The sequence below is a fragment of the Hyperolius riggenbachi genome, chromosome 7 (genome assembly GCF_040937935.1).
Source record: "Hyperolius riggenbachi isolate aHypRig1 chromosome 7, aHypRig1.pri, whole genome shotgun sequence".
NCBI lineage: Eukaryota > Metazoa > Chordata > Amphibia > Anura > Hyperoliidae > Hyperolius > Hyperolius riggenbachi.
Genome location: NC_090652.1, coordinates 163,905,785 through 163,926,008, shown reverse-complemented (window position 1 = coordinate 163,926,008; position 20,224 = coordinate 163,905,785). Strand labels below are relative to the sequence as shown.

The 20,224-nt window shown below is 45.2% G+C and overlaps 1 protein-coding gene across 2 annotated transcripts in view; it reads left to right on the top strand.

Moving 5' to 3' along the window:
* The window catches only part of VPS16 (VPS16 core subunit of CORVET and HOPS complexes), a 165,995-nt gene that overhangs the window by 55,386 nt on the left and 90,385 nt on the right, over positions 1 to 20,224 (top strand). For both annotated transcript variants that reach the window (XM_068244836.1, XM_068244837.1), the window contains 2 exons: positions 505 to 627; positions 19,046 to 19,101. In XM_068244836.1, coding sequence (XP_068100937.1) covers positions 505 to 627; positions 19,046 to 19,101 — 179 coding nt within the window. The remainder of the gene's footprint in view (positions 1 to 504; positions 628 to 19,045; positions 19,102 to 20,224) is intronic.

Below are 20,224 nucleotides of genomic sequence, written 5' to 3'. Positions count from 1 at the left end.
GTGGCCCCTACACACTGCCTAACCTGTCCTATGGCCCCTACACACTGCCTATATTATCTTGTGGCCCCTACACACTGCCTAACCTGTCCTGTGGCCCCTACACACTGCCTAACCTGTCCTATGGCCCCTACACACTGCCTAACCTGTCTTATGGCCCCTACACATTGCCTAACCTGTCCTGTGGCCCCTACACACTGCCTTACCTTTCCTGTGGCCCCTACACACTGCCTTACCTGTCCTGTGGCCCCTACACACTGCCTTACCTGTCCTGTGGCCCCTACACACTGCCTAACCTGTCCTGTGGCCCCTACACACTGCCTAACCTGTCCTGTGGCCCCCACACAAAAAAACAAAACAAAAAAAAAATAGTAAAGGCTGGTGTTCTTTAAGTATTTTTCCTATTAAAGATTTGAACGCCAAACCAATACTTGGTGTAACTCAGTGTGTGTTAACCTTTATTATTGGTGACTGATTTAAGTAGATGTTTGACAATTTATATTGCAGACTCTTCCTGGAATGAGCCCTTTGTCTGGAGCCTTTCTACAGATGTCTGTGTCGTTCAATCACAAATATCTTGCCATCTTCACTGAGGGTGGCTACATATGGATGGGAACGTGTTCATTGAAGGTACGTATCTGGTTTTGTTCTTGTACACTTTTTTGCAGTGTTGTAAAGATCTGACTCTAAAGCCGCATCTACACGAGTAGATGCGCCCGCGATGCTCCTTATCAATCGAGCCGCTGATGCAGCTCGATTGATAAGATCCGACAGGAAGGATCTCTGCACTGCCGATTCCCTGCTCGCTCCCCGCGAGGTGACATGGGCAGGGAATCGAGCGGAAGATAAGCGGCGCCGGCGGGGACAAGCGGGCACGAGCGGGGAATCGAATGGGGACGCGGCAGGCACGCGGAAGAGGCGTTCCGGCGGCTAATCGAGCCGCCGGATCGCTGCAACATCTTATAGTGTAGATAGGGCTTTAAGCCTCATCTACACGTGTAGATGAGGCGGCGATTCGGCGGCTCGATTAGCCGCCGGAACGCCTCTTCCGCGTCCCCGCTCGCCGTGCGTGCGCTGGATTCGATTCCCCGCTCGTCCCCGCCAGCGCCGCTTATCTTCCGCTCGATTCCCTGCCATTGTACCCTCGCGGGGAGTGAGCAGGGAATCGGCGGAAGCAAGATCCGTCCTGTCGGATCTTATCAATCGATGCGGCTCGATTGATAAGGATCATCGCGGCCGCATCTACGCGTGTAGATGCGGCTTAAAGCTCCAGTACTATCCGCTGCATACTAACAAAAAGCCATGTGTCATTTCCTTTTCTTGCGGCTTTGTGACAGAATTATGTCATACTATAAAAAGGTTTGTATGGTACCTTCTTGTTTTAAAGGGGCACTATGGAGAAAACATGTAAAATTTAAAATATGTGCAAACATAAACAAATAAGTATGTTTTTTCCAGAGTAAAATGAGCCTTAAATTACTTTTCTCCTATGTTGCTGTCACTTACAGTAGGTAGTAGAAATCTGACAGAAGTGACACAGTTTTGGACTAGCCCTTCTCTTCATAGGGGATTCTCCGCAAGGCTTTTATTCTTTATAAAGATATTCCCTAAAAATTATTTAAACAATGATGCCGGACAGCTTCTCTGCTCGCTACAGTTTTTTGGCAGCAACTGCCATTCACTAAGTGCTTTTGAAAATAAATAAATCCCTGAGGATCCCCTATGAAGAGATGAACTAGTCCAAAACCTGTCACTTCTGTCTGATTTCTACTACCTACTGTAAGGGATAGCAACATAGGAGAAAAGTAATTTATGGCTCATTTTACTCTGGAAAAAAATGTACTTCTTATTTGTATATGTTTGCACATATTTAAAATTTTACAATTTTTCGCCATAATGCCCCTTTAACCACTTGAAGACCGTGGGCTTTACCCCCCCCTTAAGGACCAGACCCTTTTTTTTTTCCATTCAGACCACTGCAGCTTTCACGGTTTATTGCTCGCTCATACAACCTACCACCTAAATTAATTTTGGCTCCTTTTCTTGTCACTAATAAAGCTTTCTTTTGGTGCTATTTGATTGCTGCTGCGAGTTTTAGTTTTTATTATATTCATCAAAAAAATGATTATTTTTTTTTTGAACTTTCTGTGCTGACATTTTTCAAATAAAGTAAAATTTCTAGCAAATAAAATCCTATGCGCTTAGGATAAAAACAATAAAATTGCAAACGTGGTTCGTGTCTCACTATTGCTGTGGTTACAATAACATCAATTATTTCTAAAAGTCCGCGCTCGCAATCAAGGTTAGATACAAAAGGGGTCTCACTGTCCTTATTCAGGTTGTCCATAGACCATCCCGATCAAAGTTCACACTGCATGTGCCCTTGGTACTCCAAAATGTTTCAGCCAAGACTCACGTTATATGCAAAATAGAAAGAATAAAACAAACATAGTGTAACACTGTATTGCACTGTAGAATTCTCCAACACCTGTCCAAAGTGTCAACCTCCGTCACCCAGCACGCCACACCGATTGTGCCTGGACACCCCCCAATGTGCCCGCACTCACCCTATTAACCTCCAAAATATCCGGAGGTGGGAATGAAAGCTTTTTGGGGGTAGAGGTAATCCACAGTTTCCACAACTCAGCAGTCCACTACGATTCCATATACAGCACTATAACTGAAAGATACTCTGATGTGTAAAACCAAACAAATTTTAATAGCTTAAAAAGTAATGCACTCACAAGCGATGGAGGTATCAAGCGCATATAGGATACAATAAACAGTCCCCGGGCGGCTGTCTCAATCCGCGCTGTCTCAGATCCACACTCCTCCGCTCGTATCTCCGTGCACTTCCGGATGTTTTGCCTGCTGGTCACGTGTGCCGAAGCTCCGCCCCAATGCATTTCATCAATAGCTGACTCATCAGGGGCTGTCGGCACACGCTAGACCAGCGTCTAAATAGGGACCCCGCCCCTCCCATTCCGTCCTCGGAGAATACACTAAAGAATAAAAAAGAATAAAAACGATCCGTTTCTTATAAAAAGGGAATCCTCAGCAACTATGAACTGAGACAGTCGCTTAACACATAAAAGGCCTGTACTAATACAGCAATTCACCTATACTATACACACGCCCAAGTCCCCCTCCCATACATGTACAATCTTATACGATCTTCTGCATACCTATATCTGCAAGACCAACTCAGAAATCAGGGTGCTGCGTGCTTACACATTTTTTTTCCCCTAAAAGGTGATCCATATCCATATAAACACTATAACAACAACAAGTCTGTTTACCTCTAGTATATATGATTTTAGTTATATATAGAGTCAGGCAATAAAGGGACAACTACACTGTGAATACCTTATACAATTATGAATTATTAATATAACAATTGATATCAAGATCCACATTTAATCCTTTTGGACTTAAGGTTTCCATGTCAAATATCCAGCGCGTTTCTTTTTTAGAAATTTCGCGTAACTTATTGGATTCTCTCCAAGACGCTGGTCTAGCGTGTGCCGACAGCCCCTGATGAGTCAGCTATTGATGAAATGCATTGGGGCGGAGCTTCGGCACACGTGACCAGCAGGCAAAACATCCGGAAGTGCACGGAGATACGAGCGGAGGAGTGTGGATCTGAGACAGCGCGGATTGAGACAGCCGCCCGGGGACTGTTTATTGTATCCTATATGCGCTTGATACCTCCATCGCTTGTGAGTGCATTACTTTTTAAGCTATTAAAATTTGTTTGGTTTTACACTATCAGAGTATCTTTCAGTTATAGTGCTGTATATGGAATCGTAGTGGACTGCTGAGTTGTGGAAACTGTGGATTACCTCTACCCCCAAAAAGCTTTCATTCCCACCTCCGGATATTTTGGAGGTTAATAGGGTGAGTGCGGGCACATTGGGGGGTGTCCAGGCACAATCGGTGTGGCGTGCTGGGTGACGGAGGTTGACACTTTGGACAGGTGTTGGAGAATTCTACAGTGCAATACAGTGTTACACTATGTTTGTTTTATTCTTTCTATTTTGCATATAACGTGAGTCTTGGCTGATACATTTTGGAGTACCAAGGGCACATGCAGTGTGAACTTTGATCGGGATGGTCTGTGGACAACCTGAATAAGGACAGTGAGACCCCTTTTGTATCTAATCTTGATTGCGAGCGCGGACTTTTAGAAATAAAGTAAAATTTCTGTATACATGCAGCACGAAAAATGTGGACAAAAATGTTTTTAATAAAAACCCATTCAGCCTATATTGATTGGTTTGGGTAAAAGTTATAGCGTTTACAAACTATGGTGCAAAAAGTGATTTTTCCCATTTTGAAGCATCTATGACTTTTCTGACCACCTGTCATGTTTCATGAGGGGCTAGAATTCCAGGATAGTATAAATACCCCCCAAATGACCCCATTTTGGAAAGAAGACATCCCAAAGTATTCACTGAGAGGCATGGTGAGTTCATAGAAGATTTTATTTTTTGTCACAAGTTAGCGGAAAATGACACTTTGTGACAAAAAAGAAAAAAAAAGTTTCCATTTCTGCTAACTTGCGACAAAAAAAAAAAAAATGAAATCTGCCACGGACTCACTATGCTCCTCTCTGAATACCTTGAAGTGTCTACTTTCCAAAATGGGGTAATTTGTGGGGTGTGTTTACTGTCCTGGCATTTTGGGGGGTGCCTAATTGTAAGCACCCCTGTAAAGCCTAAAAATGCTCATTGGACTTTGGGCCCCTTAGCGCAGTTAGGCTGCAAAAAAGTGCCACACGTGGTATTACCGACAAAAAATAAAATCTTCTATGAACTCACCATACTCCTAACGGAATACCTTTGGGTGTCTTCTTTCTAGAATGGGGTCATTTGTGGGGTTCCTATACTGCCCTGGCATTTCAGGGGCCCTACACCGTGAGGAGTAGTCTTGAAACCAAATGTTGCAAAATGACCTGTGAAATCCTAAAGGTACTCATTGGACTTTGGGCCCTTTAGCGTACTTAGAGTGTAAAAAAGTACCACACATGTGGTACCGCTGTACTCAGGAGAAGTAGTATAATGTGTTTTGGGGTGTATTTTTACACATACCCATGCTGGGTGGGAGAAATATCTCTGTAAATGACAATTGTTTGGGTTTTTTTTTCACACAATTGTCCATTTACAGAGAGATTTCTCCCACTCAGCATGGGTATGTGTAAAAATACACCCCAAAACACATTATACTACTTCTCCTGAGTATGGCGATACCACATGTGTGGCACTTTTTTGCACCCTAACTGCGCTAAGGGGCCCAAAGTCCAATGAGTACCTCTAGGATTTCACAGGTCATTTTTGTTTCAAGACTACTCACGGTTTAGGGCCCCTATAATGCCAGGGCAGTATAGGAACCCCACTAATGACCCCATTTTAGAAAGAAGACACCCCAAGGTATTCCGTTAGGAGTATGGTGATTTTATTTTTTGTCACAAGTTCAGAAGAACAGATGTAAATATTGCACTGGCGAATTGATAAGGGGGGGTCTGAGGGCAATCTGAGCGTGTAGGCGGGTGATTGGGTGCCCGCAAGGGGCAGATTAGGGTCTGATCTGATGGGTAACAGTGACAGGTGGTGATAGGGGGTGATTGATGGGTGATTGATGGGTAATTAGTGGGTGTTTAGGGTAGAGAACAGATGTAAACACTGCACTTGGGAGGTGATCTGACGTCGATACGGCGGGCGATCTATTGGTGTGGGTGGGTGATCAGGTTGCCCGCAAGGGGCAGGTTAGGGGCTGATTGATGGGTGGCAGTGACAGGGGGTGATTGATGGGTGGCAGTGACAGGGGGTGATTGATGGGTGATTGACAGGTGATCAGTGGGTTATTACAGGGAAGAAAAGATGTAAATAATGCACTGGTGAATTGATAAGGGGGGGGGGTCTGAGGGCAATCTGAGCGTGCAGGCGGATGATTGGGTGCTCGCAAGGGGCAGATTAGGGTCTGATCTGATGGGTAACAGTGACAGGTGGTGATAGGGGGTGGTTGATGGGTGATTGATGCGTAATTAGTGGGTGTTTAGGGTAGAGAACAGATGTAAACACTGCACTTGGGAGGTGATATGACATCGGATCTGCGGGCGATCTATTGGCGTGGGTGGGTGATCAGATTGCCCGCAAGGGGCAGGTTAGGGGCTGATTGATGGGTGGCATTGACAGGGGGTGATTGACAGGTGATCAGGGGGGATAGAGGCATACAGTACACAGGGGGGGGGTCTGGGGAGAATTTGAAGGGGGGGGGTGATCAGGAGGGAGCAGGGGGCAGTTTAGGGAATACAAAAAAAATAGTGTCTACAGATATTGACAGGGAGTGATTGATGGGTGATTAGGGGGGTGATTGGGTGCCAACAGGGGTCTGGGGGTGTGCAGGGGGGGGTCTGAGGGGTGCTGTGGGCGATCAGGGGGCAGGGGGGGGGGGAAATCAGTGTGCTTGGGTGCAGACTAGGGTGGCTGCAGCCTGCCCTGGTGGTCCCTCGGACACTGGGACCACCAGGGCAGGAGGCAGCCTGTATAATAGGCTTTGTATACATTACAAAGCCTATTATACAAATGGATCGGCGGATTTCTTCCTTCCTCCACCCGCCGGCGCTGCTAAGTGGCCGGCGAGCTGGAGGCTAAATCCCCGGCCATCGATCCCCGGCGGAGGATCGCGTCACGGATGACGCGATCACTCCGCCCATGCCCGTACAAGGACCGCCACCTCTCGTACATGCGGTGGTCCTTGCGGGATCCACTTTCCGGCCGCCCATGTGCAGTGGGCGGTCGTTAAGTGGTTAAACTAAACAGCATAGTAAACTCTCCTGAAGTGGCATCCATAAAAACTACATAGGAAATATCTTTTTAGAAAATCTGAACAATGCAGTGCTGTTATTTTCTCATTCTCTTTCACCTGCACCAATGGAGGGCATAAGCCTTGCTCCCTATGAGACTGGTTTAGCTACTTGTGTGTTTTGCTATGTACCAACTACAGTCATATCAGAGGGCTGCAGTGCTGTGAAAATCTGATACTACTGTTCTTTTTAAAGGTTGATATTCTATTTCCCTCTATATAGTGAAACTACCATGAACATAAATGTTTTCATTTCTTTGTAAGTGGGAAACTTACAAATTTAGCAGTGGATCAAATATACAATAAATAGGATTTTATAAATAGGATTTGTTCAGTCAGTCTGCAACAGATCAGTTGCGGAAAGCGGGACCACACTTTCTCTAATTGTCATCCGGGACAACCCGAGATCCGGCCCCACCCAGGATCTGGGGAAACACCAAACCAAGAAGTTTAAAAGCCCCCGCCCTCCCTCAATCCTCAGTTCATCTGTGTTTCCGCCAGCGGAAACACCCTTAGAAGCAAGCTCCATTGAAAAGTTAATTTTTTTGTGGTACTCACCAGAGGGTGGGTTTATTCAAAGAAGAACAGAGGAACAGGGCGGTGTGAGCGTTTACGGAGGTGGGCGCTGAGCTGCAGGTTCCTCTGCGTTTGTGGAGGTAGCGACCGAGGTGGCAGTGGGGTTGGCATACCTCTCCTCTCCTCGCCAGACGCCGGCTCTGCAAGGCGTATCCGGCGTCAGGCATCGGTGGCTTTCGGGAATGACGTCAGGCGCAGGAGGAGGAGAAAGCGCGCACTGACGTCACGTGGCCGCAAGAGGGGAGGATCACGGAGGACCAGGAAGTAAAGGCAGCGTGTTCCTGGCGTCTCCTCCAGCGCTCTGTGTCCATTGGGAGGCATGTCGCAGCAACAGCAGCAGCCGCCACAACAGCAGCAGCAGCAGTCGGAGGTGGCAGGGCCGGCATCCAAGTCCTCCACACAGGCGCGGGCCGGCATCCAAGTCCTCCACACAGGCGCAGCCATCCGGGTCAGGGGTGGTAAGTCCTCCAGTGGAGGGTGATGATTTATATTTATTTGATCACCTTGGATGACTTCTCAGCTGTACAGGATCTTCTCAAAAAATTAGCATATTGTGATAAAGTTCATTATTTTCTGTATTGTACTGATAAACATTAGACTTTCATATATTTTAGATTCAAATACACACAACTGAAGTAGTTCAAGCCTTTTATTGTTTTAATATTGATGATTTTGGCATACAGCTCATGAAAACCCAAATTTCCTATCTCAAAAAATTAGCATATTTCATCCGACCAATAAAAGAAAAGTGTTTTTAAAACAAAAAAGTCAACCTTCAAATAATTATGTTCAGTTATGCACTCAATACTTGGTCGGGAATCCTTTTGCAGAAATGACTGCTTCAATGCGGCGTGGCATGGAGGCAATCAGCCTGTGGCACTGCTCAGGTGTTATGGAGGCCCAGGATGCTTCGATAGCGGCCTTAAGTTCATCCAGAGTGTTGGGTCTTGCGTCTCTCAACTTTCTCTTCACAATATCTCACAGATTCTCTATGGGGTTCAGGTCAGGAGAGTTGGCAGACCAATTGAGCACAGTAATACCATGGTCAGTAAACCATTTACCAATGGTTTTGGCACTGTGAGCAGGTGCCAGGTCGTGCTGAACAATGAAATCTTCATCTCCATAAAGCTTTTCAGCAGATGGAAGCATGAAGTGCTCCAAAATCTCCTGATAGCTAGCTGCATTGACCCTGCCCTTGATAAAACACAGTGGACCAACACCAGCAGCTGACATGGCACCCCAGACCATCACTGACTGTAGGTACTTGACACTGGACTTCAGGCATTTTGGCATTTCCCTCTCCCCAGTCTTCCTCCAGACTCTGGCACCTTGATTTCCGAATGACATGTAAAAGTTGCTTTTTTTTATCCGAAAAAAGTACTTTGGACCACTGATCAACAGTCCAGTGCTGCTTCTCTGTAGCCCAGGTCAGGCGCTTCTGCCGCTGTTTCTGGTTCAAAAGTGGGTTCATGCTTCCATCTGCTGAAAAGCTTTATGGAGAAGAAGATTTTATTTTTCAGCACAACCTGGCACCTGCTCACAGTGCCAAAACCACTGGTAAATGGTTTACTGACCATGGTATTACTGTGCTCAATTGGCCTGCCAACTCTCCTGACCTGAACCCCATAGAGAATCTGTGGGATATTGTGAAGAGAAAGTTGAGAGACGCAAGACCCAACACTCTGGATGAACTTAAGGCCGCTATCGAAGCATCCTGGGCCTCCATAACACCTGAGCAGTGCCACAGGCTGATTGCCTCCATGCCACGCTGCATTGAAGCAGTCATTTTTGCAAAAGGATTCCCGACCAAGTATTGAGTGCATAACTGAACATAATTATTTGAAGGTTGACTTTTTTTTGTTGTAAAAACACTTTTCTTTTATTGGTCAGATGAAATATGCTAATTTTTTGAGATAGGAAATTTGGGTTTTCATGAGCTGTATGCCAAAATCATCAATATTAAAACAATAAAAGGCTTGAACTACTTCATTTGTGTGTATTTGAATCTAAAATATATGAAAGTCTAATGTTTATCAGTACATTACAGAAAATAATGAACTTTATCACAATATGCTAATTTTCTGAGAAGATCCTGTATGCCTGTTGTTTTGTGTTTTATTACAGGCAACGACTGAGTCTAAATCTAATGTTCCGCCTAAATATAAGAGATGTGGGCTGTGTAACACTAAAATTGCTCCAGATGCCCCTAGAAATGTTTGTCAGGCATGCACAGATTCTATTGTAGTATCTGAGACATCTAACATTTTAAAGGGAGTTATGGATGCAGTTAACAAGAATATGCAGGAGACTTTAGATACATTTAAGGAGTCTTTTGTCCCACCCCCCTCTGATCCCCTTCCAGGTCCTTCTGGAGTATTTTCTCAGCCACCTGCTATACCTGATATTTTGGGAGCTGATGAAGAGGAGGAGGAGGAGGAGGAGGAGGGGGAGGATATTTCTGGGTCAGGCTCTTTAGAAGAGGAGGAACAACCCAGGTCAGAGGATTCGGATAAAGAGGATCTAGCTAAAGCTCCTAGATTTCTCTTTTCTCCAGATGAATCTTCCGAGTTATTAAAGAGAGTCTGAAGCAAGAATAAATCTCGCTTCAGACCTCATAAATAGCAGGGGCACGTGTGCCCCTGCTAAAACGCCGCTATAGCACGGCTTAACGGGGGTCCCTTCACCCCCAAATCCCCCTCGATACACCCGGGGAGCGCTTCCTGGTTGGGGCAGGGCTAGCCGCCGCAGCCCTGCCCCACGCGCGTCTGTCAGCGCGTATCTCCGCCTCTCCCCCGCCCCTCTCAGTCTTCCTTCACTGAGAGGGGCTGGGGAGAGACGGCGATGCGCCGCTGACAGATGCGACTGGAGGCAGGGCTGCAGCCGTTAGCCCTGCCGCCAGGAAGCAATAAATCACGACCAAATCTGCGACCAAGTGTCGCAGTGGTCGTTTTGGGGTTGAAGGGACCCCCGTTAAGCCGCGCTATAGCGGCGGTTTAGCAGGGGCACACGTGCCCCTGCTATTTATGAGCTCTGAAGCGAGATTTATTCTCGCTTCAGAGTCTCTTTAAAGGCAGTGTACTCTACAGAACAGATTAAGGAAACTGTTCCAGAGATTACACCTCAGGATCAGGTATATTCAGGTCTGGGCCAGTCTACGGGAAGAGTGTTTCCCATTCATAAAACACTTCAGGAAATTATTATCTCCCAATGGCAGAATCCTGAAAGGCCTTTGTTTATACCTAAATCTTCAAAAAGAAAGTTTCCTTTTTCCCATTTGGAGATTGATAAATGGACGAAATGCCTAAAGCTTGATGCCTCCTTATCTAAATACTCCAAAGATTCAGACTTATCTTTTGAGGACTCTGGTGTCCTCAAGGATGTGTTGGACAAAAAAGTTTATTCTCTCCTAAAGAAAGCTTGGGAGTCAGCGGCTTTTGGCTTCATCCCATGGATTTCAGCCACCTGCATCTCGCGTAACCTTAGAATTTGGATGGATAATTTAGTTGAGCAAATCTCTAAGGCGGTTTCTCTTAAAGATTATGCAGCTTCCCTTTTAGTGATGCTTAAGGCGGTAGCCTTTTTAGCTGACGCAGTCACGGAACTCATACGGGTATCCGCACGTACTACTGCTTTCATTAATTCTGCCCGGCGAGCAGTTTGGTTGAAAACCTGGAAGGGGGACCAGACATCTAGGAACAGACTTTGTTCTATTCCATTTGAAGGTAATCTATTATTTGGATCAGGTCTAGAGGATATCTTAGCCCACTCTGCGGAAAGAGGGAAGCAATTCCCTAATAAAAAGAAAAATCCTAGAACTAAAAGACCTTTTGTTCCTAAAAAACAGGGAGAGGAGCAGGTAAAGAATAGGAATGTGCAGAGGAAATGGTCCTTTCCGAAAGGAAGGGGTAAAGGATGTTTTATTCTTGGCAAGACTGAACCCCCCAAACAGAATAAATGACGTTTTACCAGTAGGGGAAGACTGATTTATTTTCGGTCAGAATGGGAGAAATTAAATCCCAATCCCTTTTGTTTTGCCAATTATAAAAGAAGGTTCTCGCCTTCAGTTTTCAGTCAAGCCCCCTCTAATAAGGTTTGTGAATTCATTTCCAAAAGACCCAGTGAAGGCCAGAGGTCTGGAAATAGAAATTCAGAGACTTCCAGAAAAGAGAGTAATCATTCCAGTTCCCCAGGAAGAAAAATTCCAGGGGTACTACTCCCATGTCTTTCTGGTGAACAAAACCAGCGGGAAGTTCCGATTTATTTTGAATCTGAAGTCTCTCAATCCATTTCTGATTTACAAGAAATTCAGGATGGAGAGCATTTATTCAGTAAGGGGTCTATTGCAGGGGAAGGAATTCTTTGTCTCAATAGACCTCCAAGATGCCTACCTGCACATCCCGATTTTTTACAAACATTAGAAATTTCTAAGATTTGCAATCCGAACTCCCTCCCATGTTCAACACTTCCAGTTTCAGGCACTCCCGTTTGGCATAGCATCAGCTCCACGGGTATTCACCAAAGTCCTGGCAGAGATTATGAAAGAATTGAGAATCCAGGACATTTCAATAGTTCCATACCTGGACGATTTACTAGTTTTTGCAGAAACGCGAGATCTGGTGTGTTCACACCGAGATATGGTCATCAAGACATTAACTCAGGCAGGTTGGATTGTCAGTTACGACAAATCAGCTCTGCAGCCAGTTCAACAAATTATGTTTCTGGGCTACAGGATAGACTCAATAGAGAGGAAGATCTTTCTTCCTCCAGACAAGATTCTGAAGATCCAATCAGAGGTAAATACTCTGATGGCTCGAGAGGCATCCTCTCTTCATCAGATCATGAGAGTCCTCGGTCTATTTTCAGCATCCATTCCTGCAGTGACGTGGGCTCAGTCTCACGGCAGAGCTCTGCAGACCCTGCTTCTTTCCAATTGGGGCAAATCAGACGATTCTCTGGATCTGCTCAGTTGTATCCCAGACTCAGTAAAGTCCAGTCTTCTCTGGTGGTTGGACAGTCAAAAACTGAACGAAGGTCGGTTTTGGAGACAGATGCATCCGGTAAAGATCTTTACAGATGCAAGTTCCTGGGGTTGGGGTGCAACAGCCAGGGGCAATCATGCTCAAGGAAGTTGGCCTCAAGCAGTCAGCAGAAAATCATCCAATTTCAGAGAACTGATGGCAGTACAGAAGGCTCTTCTATCGTTTCAGTCCCTGATAGAGGGGAATCATGTTCTTGTATTTCCAGACAACGTCACAACTGTGGCTTATCTTTCAAAACAGGGAGGAACGTGGTCATTCGATCTCATGACCGTTTGGAAATTCTGAGCTGGGCAGAACCTCATATTCTGTCCTTGTCAGCGATACACATAAAGGGGTCGCTCAATGTAGAGGCGGATTTTTTAAGCCGCAAGCAAGTGAACCAGGCCGAATGGGAACTCCATCCAGAGGTTTTTCAGATCCTGGTGGAGAAATTCGGGTTACCAGAAATAGATCTCATCGCATCTCCCAAGAATATGAAGGTGGAACGGTTCTTCTCTCTTCACAGATGCAGCAGGTCTCTGGGATTGGATGCGCTGAATCTTCCTTGGGAATTTGTTCTGGCAGTATGCCTTCCCACCAACAATTCTGATTCCCCAGGTTCTTCTAAAGCTACAAAGAGAAAGAGGAGACCTGATTCTGATAGCACCCCAATGACCAAAAAGGCCATGGTATGCAACTTTACTGAGAATGGCAGTTCAGCCTCGGTGGCCCCTTCCAAACCGTCCAGATCTGTTGATTCAGGGGCCTCTAATTCATCCCAGACCACAATTATTCAAACTGGCAGCCTGGATCCTGAGAGGGTAATCTTGAGACAGAAGGGGCTTTCAGAGAAAGTTATAGAGACCTTAAAGAGGTGTAGGAAACCTGTAACTCAAAAGATTTTATCGCAAAGTTTGGAAGGTCTATTTAGCATGGTGTGATTCTAATGTAAAGGATCAGGATTTAACCAGTTCTGTTTTGGGTTTTCTCCAGGACGGTTTTGATATGAAATTGGCCCCCAGCACTCTCAAGGTCCAGTGTTCAGCTCTATCTATACTGTTGGATAGACACTTGGCACAAGAGGAATTAGTGAAAAAAATTTTCAAGGCATTACAAAGATCTACTCCAGTTAAACTTAAGATTTTTCCACAGTGGGATCTGTCTTTAGTGCTTAACAGCCTGACAGGTGGTCCATTTGAACTCATAGAGAGTATTGATATAACATTTTTGACACTCAAATTGGCTTTTTTGATTGCTACGTCGGCCAGACGTCTAGGCGATCTTCAGGCATTATCCATTAAGGATCCATTTCTCATTATCTGTCCTGACAGTGTGAGACTCAGATTAGATCCATCTTATTTACCTAAGGTAGCATCTGAATTTCATAGGTCTCAAGAGATTATTCTTTCCTCATTTTGTGATAAGCCAGCTGGGGTTAGAGAGGAATCTTTCCATTGTCTGGATGTTAGATCTTTATTAGTTTATCTTTCTAAAGCAGCGTACACACGCCGGACTTTAGGCAACTACGGGTCCGTCGTTGCCTCCCGCTGGGTGGGCGTGCCAGCGACAGTCCGGCGTGTGTACGCTCTGTCGTCAGACTGATACGGCTGTTTCTGAGCGATCCGCCCGGCGGATCGCTCAGAAACAGCCGTATCAGTCTGACGACAGAGCGTACACACGCCGGACTGTCGCTGGCACGCCCACCCAGCGGGAGGCAACGACGGACCCGTCGTTGCCTAAAGTCCGGCGTGTGTACGGACCTTTAAACTAGAGAGTTCAGGAAATCTAGTAGTTTATTTGTTCTATTCTCAGGAAAGAATAGAGGTCAGCAGGCGTCCAGACACACAATTGCAAGGTGGATCAGGCAGACCATTACCTTTTTTTTTTTTTTTTTTCAAATTCTTTTTTATTGTGTTAAAGAACATATAAACAATAACACAAAAACACAGAAAATAAAAATTGTAGATCATGACAGCATCAAAGATGTAAGAATATACAGTCCTCCAGTACAGTTCATTCGTACATAATTACTTGAATGTTTGCAGCAAGGTGAATACAGGTGAATATTCACAACAGTAGGAGGGGGGGGGGGGGGGGGGGGGACACAGCAGAATCACCAAAGACAGGCATTGAGATACATAAAACTTAGGGAAATATTATAACATATCTATAACTTGAGGAGTGATATCCAGGTTAGCAGAAACTGATTCCTCAGAGTCAAGCCAAGGCTTCCAAATCTTAGAGAATTTAGAGACGGCACCACGTCTCTCCCAGGTAAGTTTGTATAGAGGAAGGGCTTGATTAATTAAGCGGATCCAAGTTTGGAGAGAGGGTTCCAAATTGCTTTTCCACTCTATAGCAATAGTTTTTTTCCCATAAAAAAGGAGATACCTCATTAGGAGCGTCTTGTGTTTATTTAGAGGAAGATCCCACAATACACCCAAGATGCATACCTTATAAGATAGAATACAGGGGAGACTCAATTTTTCTTGCATGAAAGAGAGGGTTTTGGACCAAAAGGCCTGAATAGACGGGCAGTCCCAGCACATATGCTTAAAAGAACCAGGGGTGTGGCCACACCGCCAGCAGGCGTTGGAAATGTTAGGTGAAAATTTACTCAATCTGATAGGAGTGAAGTATATCTGGTGAAACCATCTTAGTTGGATCAGCTTATCTCTAGAGGGAATAACCGTTTTGACATAATTTTCTTCAAAATCGGCCCAATCTTCAGAGGAGATCGCCTCTCCCCAATCTGCCCACTTATCCCTAGCTTTATTTATTCTGTGAGAGTATTTAGATTCAGTAAGATTGGAGTAGTATCTAGAAATAAGTTTAGAGGGATCATTAAACAGGAGCCATTTTTCAACAGTACCTGGGGAAAGACATACTTCGGAGCTGCCAAATTGACACAGAGCAGCATGGCGAATCTGAAAATACCGAAAGCGAGCACAACGTGGAAGATTAAACTCTAAGGCCAGATGGGACCACGTTTTGAGGCTATTATTATGAAAAAGCTGATTGACATATTTAATGCCTTTAGAGACCCAAAAGCTAATATCTTGCATAACTGAGAATTCAGTGAGATTAGAGTTACACCAAAGTGGAGAACTAGGAGAGAGAACCTGTTTGTTATCTCCAGCAATCTGTTGGGCCTTGTGAAATGTCTTAAGGGAGAAGGATAAAATATCTGTGCCCTCCCCAGAGAGGGGACTACCCCGATAAATAAGGTTGCAGAGGGCTTCATATGAAGAGGCACAATCAGCTTCAGCCAGACCATTACCTTAGCCTATGAGGGTAGTGATAGTCCTGTACCTAATAACATTAAAGGCCCATACACACGTCGGATTTCCGCGAACGACGGGTCGTTTGAACGTTCCGTCGTTCGCCCGCTAAATCGGGCGTGTGTACAGACTATCGTTCACTTGATAAGGGTGGGTTTGAGCGATCCGCCGGGCGGATCGCTCAAACTCACCCTTATCAAGTGAACGACAGTCTGTACACACGCCCGATTTAGCGGGGGAACGACGGGACGTTCAAACGACCCGTTGTTCGCTGAAATCCGACGTGTGTATAGGCCTTAAAGCTCACTCAACTCGCTCTTTATCCACATCATGGGCGGAGAGGGCAGGAGCCACCATTCACCAAATTTGTCAAGCGGCAACATGGTCAAACGCATTTACCTTTATCAAGCATTACAGAGTGGATGTTTTATCTCAACAAGACCAGTCGTTTGGCAGAAAGGTGCTTCAGGCGGTGGTCCCCTCCCTAGGTGAGTCTTTAGCAAAGACTTCTTGTCTATCCTGGATGACAATTAGAGAAATACTCCTATTAGACCTACCGGTAATGGAGTTTCTGGTTGTCATCCGGGACAACGTCTATAACCCTTCCCTTTCCTATCCAGCACTTTTCCGCTAATCAGGAGCACAGGGAATTTTGTAGTCACTTACAGGTGTCTAGTTCTTCCTTCATCTTGGTGTTTCTAGGCTACTTACTTTCAGACGCACTGAAGATTGAGGGAGGGCGGGGGCTTTTAAACTTCTTGGTTTGGTGTTTCCCCAGATCCTGGGCGGGGCCGGATCTTGGGTTGTCCCGGATGACAACCAGAAACTCCATTACCGGTAGGTCTAATAGGAGTATTTTGTGCTGTCTGTAATTGTTCCTGGAGAGTGCATGCATTTTTCATATAGCCTATGGTTGAAATGCATCTGCCGCGAGCACCAGCTGAACCACAACAGATCATCAGAGCGGACACTACACTGTTTCCGCTGGCCATTCAAGGTCCACCTCAAGTGGGAACTAACCTAAGAATGGGAGCATATGCTAAAACATCACACAAAAATGCTGAAATCTCTGAATATAGTGCCTTATTATACAGATCTGCTAATCTTTGTACAACACGGGTACTTCTGAAACCTGCATGAGGAGTGCCAAAGATGCATTCGACCTGCAAGTCAAATAACTTCAATGAGGGGTGGGTCCGTTTGCTGGCTGCCTTTCTGGCAACCACTTGGCACTGGGAGCACTGCTCCGCCATTCCTCTGCTCCATTTTCTGCTGGCTCTCTCTGGCTATAATGTTCACAAGCCCTTGCAAAAGCGTTCCTGAGCTTCCTGCTGGGGCTCCCCATTGGTCTTCAGTTTTAACCTATGAGAATCCACCCTGAGGAGGATTTTTTACTGGTCCTCTAAACTGACCAATGAAAATCTTCTTCAGGGAAGATTCTCATTGGTTGAAATTCAATACCAGTGATATCTATGAACGTTATAGCCGAAGAGCCAGCAGACAAAAAAGCTGAGGAGTGAAGCAAGACAGGTGGGCCTGCGGTGAGAAAAGTGTATTTTTTTTTTCATTTTTAAATAGATAGGGAGTGGATTGAGAAATGACTTCCTTTACCTAATTTAAGTCACAGGCATCTGGGGTCTCCTTAGTAAAGAAGGCTCCCAGATGTGCAAAGCAGCAGACTGGACATAGACTCCAAGCAGGTTAAAATTTCTCACCTATGTTTGACAGGAAGCATTGCTACACAAGGGGTGATTTGAACAGTTTAAAAGGGGGTAAAAAATTCCCTTGGGTGGAGGGTGGGTGTTAAATTGAACTCAATTAGGCAACGCTCCTGTCCCCTGATTATATAACTCACCTAACAGCCATTTCGTAGGTCTCCCTGCTTCTTCAGAGGCCCTTACCTGCTGGATTAAAAGTTAATTCTGGATCAATGCAACCAGTGCCCAGCCTGCTTTTCTTCTATGGTTATCGATATTGGATTGTTGATGGTGGTGAGCACGGTGTATAAGCTGGGATCCCGCTGCAGCTCCAGTCTGTCATCTGAGTGTTCCACACTTTACTTATCCTATTCTGAAACTGTTCTATGTGGAGGAATGCGCTCAAATTTCTTCAAGTCGATGTGCAGGACTGATCAATTGCTACTGTAAATATTTGAGTGCAAAAGGGGCTTTTAAATACAATAAATAAGGGTACACAAACTTTGAAGCAGCACTGTAACAACTGATACATTGGGGAAGTGCGTTAAAATGATGATTTGAAACTTTATAAGATAAAATTCGCACATACCAATGTATTCAACTATAGACATACATTTCAACTTTTAAAGAGACTCTGAAGCGAATTTTTTTTTTTTGCTATATTTACCATTTAATTAGCTTCAGAAGTCTCATCAGCGGTAAACCGCCTCATCCCCGCCGAAAAACGAGGGCTGCAGACCCCCCAAACCCATGGGCAAATTGTGCTGCCCTGAGAGGCAGAGCTATGAGCTGTAGCTCTGCCTCTCCTGCCGTCAATCGCCGCACAGATCGCCACCTCTCCCCGCCCCTCTCTGTGAAGGAAGAGTGAAAGGGGCGGGGAGAGGCGGAGATCCGCCGTACTTGACATCAGAAGAGGCAGAGCTACAGCAGAAAGCTCTTCCCCTTCCAGGAAGCGCCGGCCAGATTTACCCCCAACCCCCCCCCCCCCTCCCGGGATTTGGGAGGTCTGCAGCCCTCGTTTTTCGGGCGGAGGGGGGGATGCGGCGGTTTACCGCTAATGAGTACTGAAGATAATTAAAAGGTAAATATAGCAAAAACGTTTCGCTTCAGACTCTCTTTAAAGAGGCACTGTAATGACATGTAGTAGAATGTAGTAAATTATTCAAGATACCCACGGTTACATTAATTATCCTGGTTTCATCATCAGAGACACTTCCTATATGTGTATATTAGTATGTAACCCCGCCGTCCCAATGATGCTTAGCCTAAGCTATGCAGAATTCTTAGAGACCAGGTATTTTTTTCTACTGGTTTAGGAACACAAGTAAACAATGTCAGAATGTAAACTAGGGTGAGGAAAGATTTTACAATGGACAAACACTGACTTCTTCCAGCCCCTTGCAGTCTGGCCCCTCGCTGTAGTTCCGCTGCCCTCCGGTGTGCCACTGCCCCTCTGAAAGATCCCTGACCTCAGCTGTACTTGATCGGGCTCCTGGCATGCTCAGTGGAACCACAGCAAGGGACCAGATATAACCGAGCGGGAACTGTCATAAAAAGTAAAGTCAGTGCAGTGTCTTGAATGAACACTTTTTTTTTTTTTTTTGTCTTGTAGGAAAAGCTTTGTGAATTCACATCAGATATTCCAAAAGCACCGAAGCAAATGGCCTGGTAAGTGCAGCTCCCTTTCCATGGATTTTTGTTTTAGAATTAAAACTATTTATGACTTTTTCGATGGCACCTAGCTTTTTGCCAGTAACTTGTAAATAGACCAAAATGTTAATGACAGGGGCTCCTATTTGAACCTCCCCACTACATCAAATAAGCATAGAAGTAAACAAATATCAGCATGTGAGTGATATAATTTAGGGGCTTCCCGCCAGAGAGAGACCTTACTCTCAGAACCTTGGACCGGGTTCTTCTTCCTTGGCAGCTTATAATTTGGTGCATTTGTGTATAAACATTGTTTTCCTGCAAACTAAGAAAACCTTTCTATGTATCGGTATCACTTTGATCGTATTGGGGTAAAATCGACCAGAAATGTTTCTTCTGTTCATTTTTACCCCACTACGGTTAAAAAGATCAATTGTACCCAAAAATTGAAAGGTGTTTTTGTTTGTTTTTTTGTTTTCGATCCAGAAATTTCTAGTTTTTCTTAGATTGGACATGTTGGATAAGAATACCAAGAATTTTATGGTGTGTAATTGATTGTCAAAGTGTATTCAACTAGAGTAACTTGTATATAAATATTCAGTACATACCAAATGATGGATGGAATTATAGGTGAGTGTGAGTGTGTGCGTGTGTGAGTGTGAGTGTGTATAGATGAATATCATGAAAAGAGTATGTTCTGGTTTGTAGTCCTAGAGAACTGATGCACTTGAAAGAGTATAAAAAAGGGGCGCTCTGAGACTCCCAAAAATGCAATAGAACGTTCCAGCAGGAGAGGTCTCACCTGATCGTCTTTTGGCCGGCACAGCGTACACAGCCACGATAAGCCTGCGTCCCTCTAAGCCTAGCCGGGGACCGAGCTCTCTGCATCGGCGGAAGCAGAAATTACGTCACTCTCCTCAATCCTCCTCACAGCTATCACTAGGGAGACCAGGACGCTTGCTCCAGCTCACGCTAGAACTGCGTGCTGGGCAAGGCTTGTATCTCCACGTGCGGGTGGGTGTTGAAAAGATAAAAAGCCGCTGATACTCGCGGTGTGATAAAAGGGATTAAAATATAAAAGGGATAAAGGGTGTTTTGCAGAGAGTTCGGTCCCCGGCTAGGCATAGAGGGACGCAGGCTT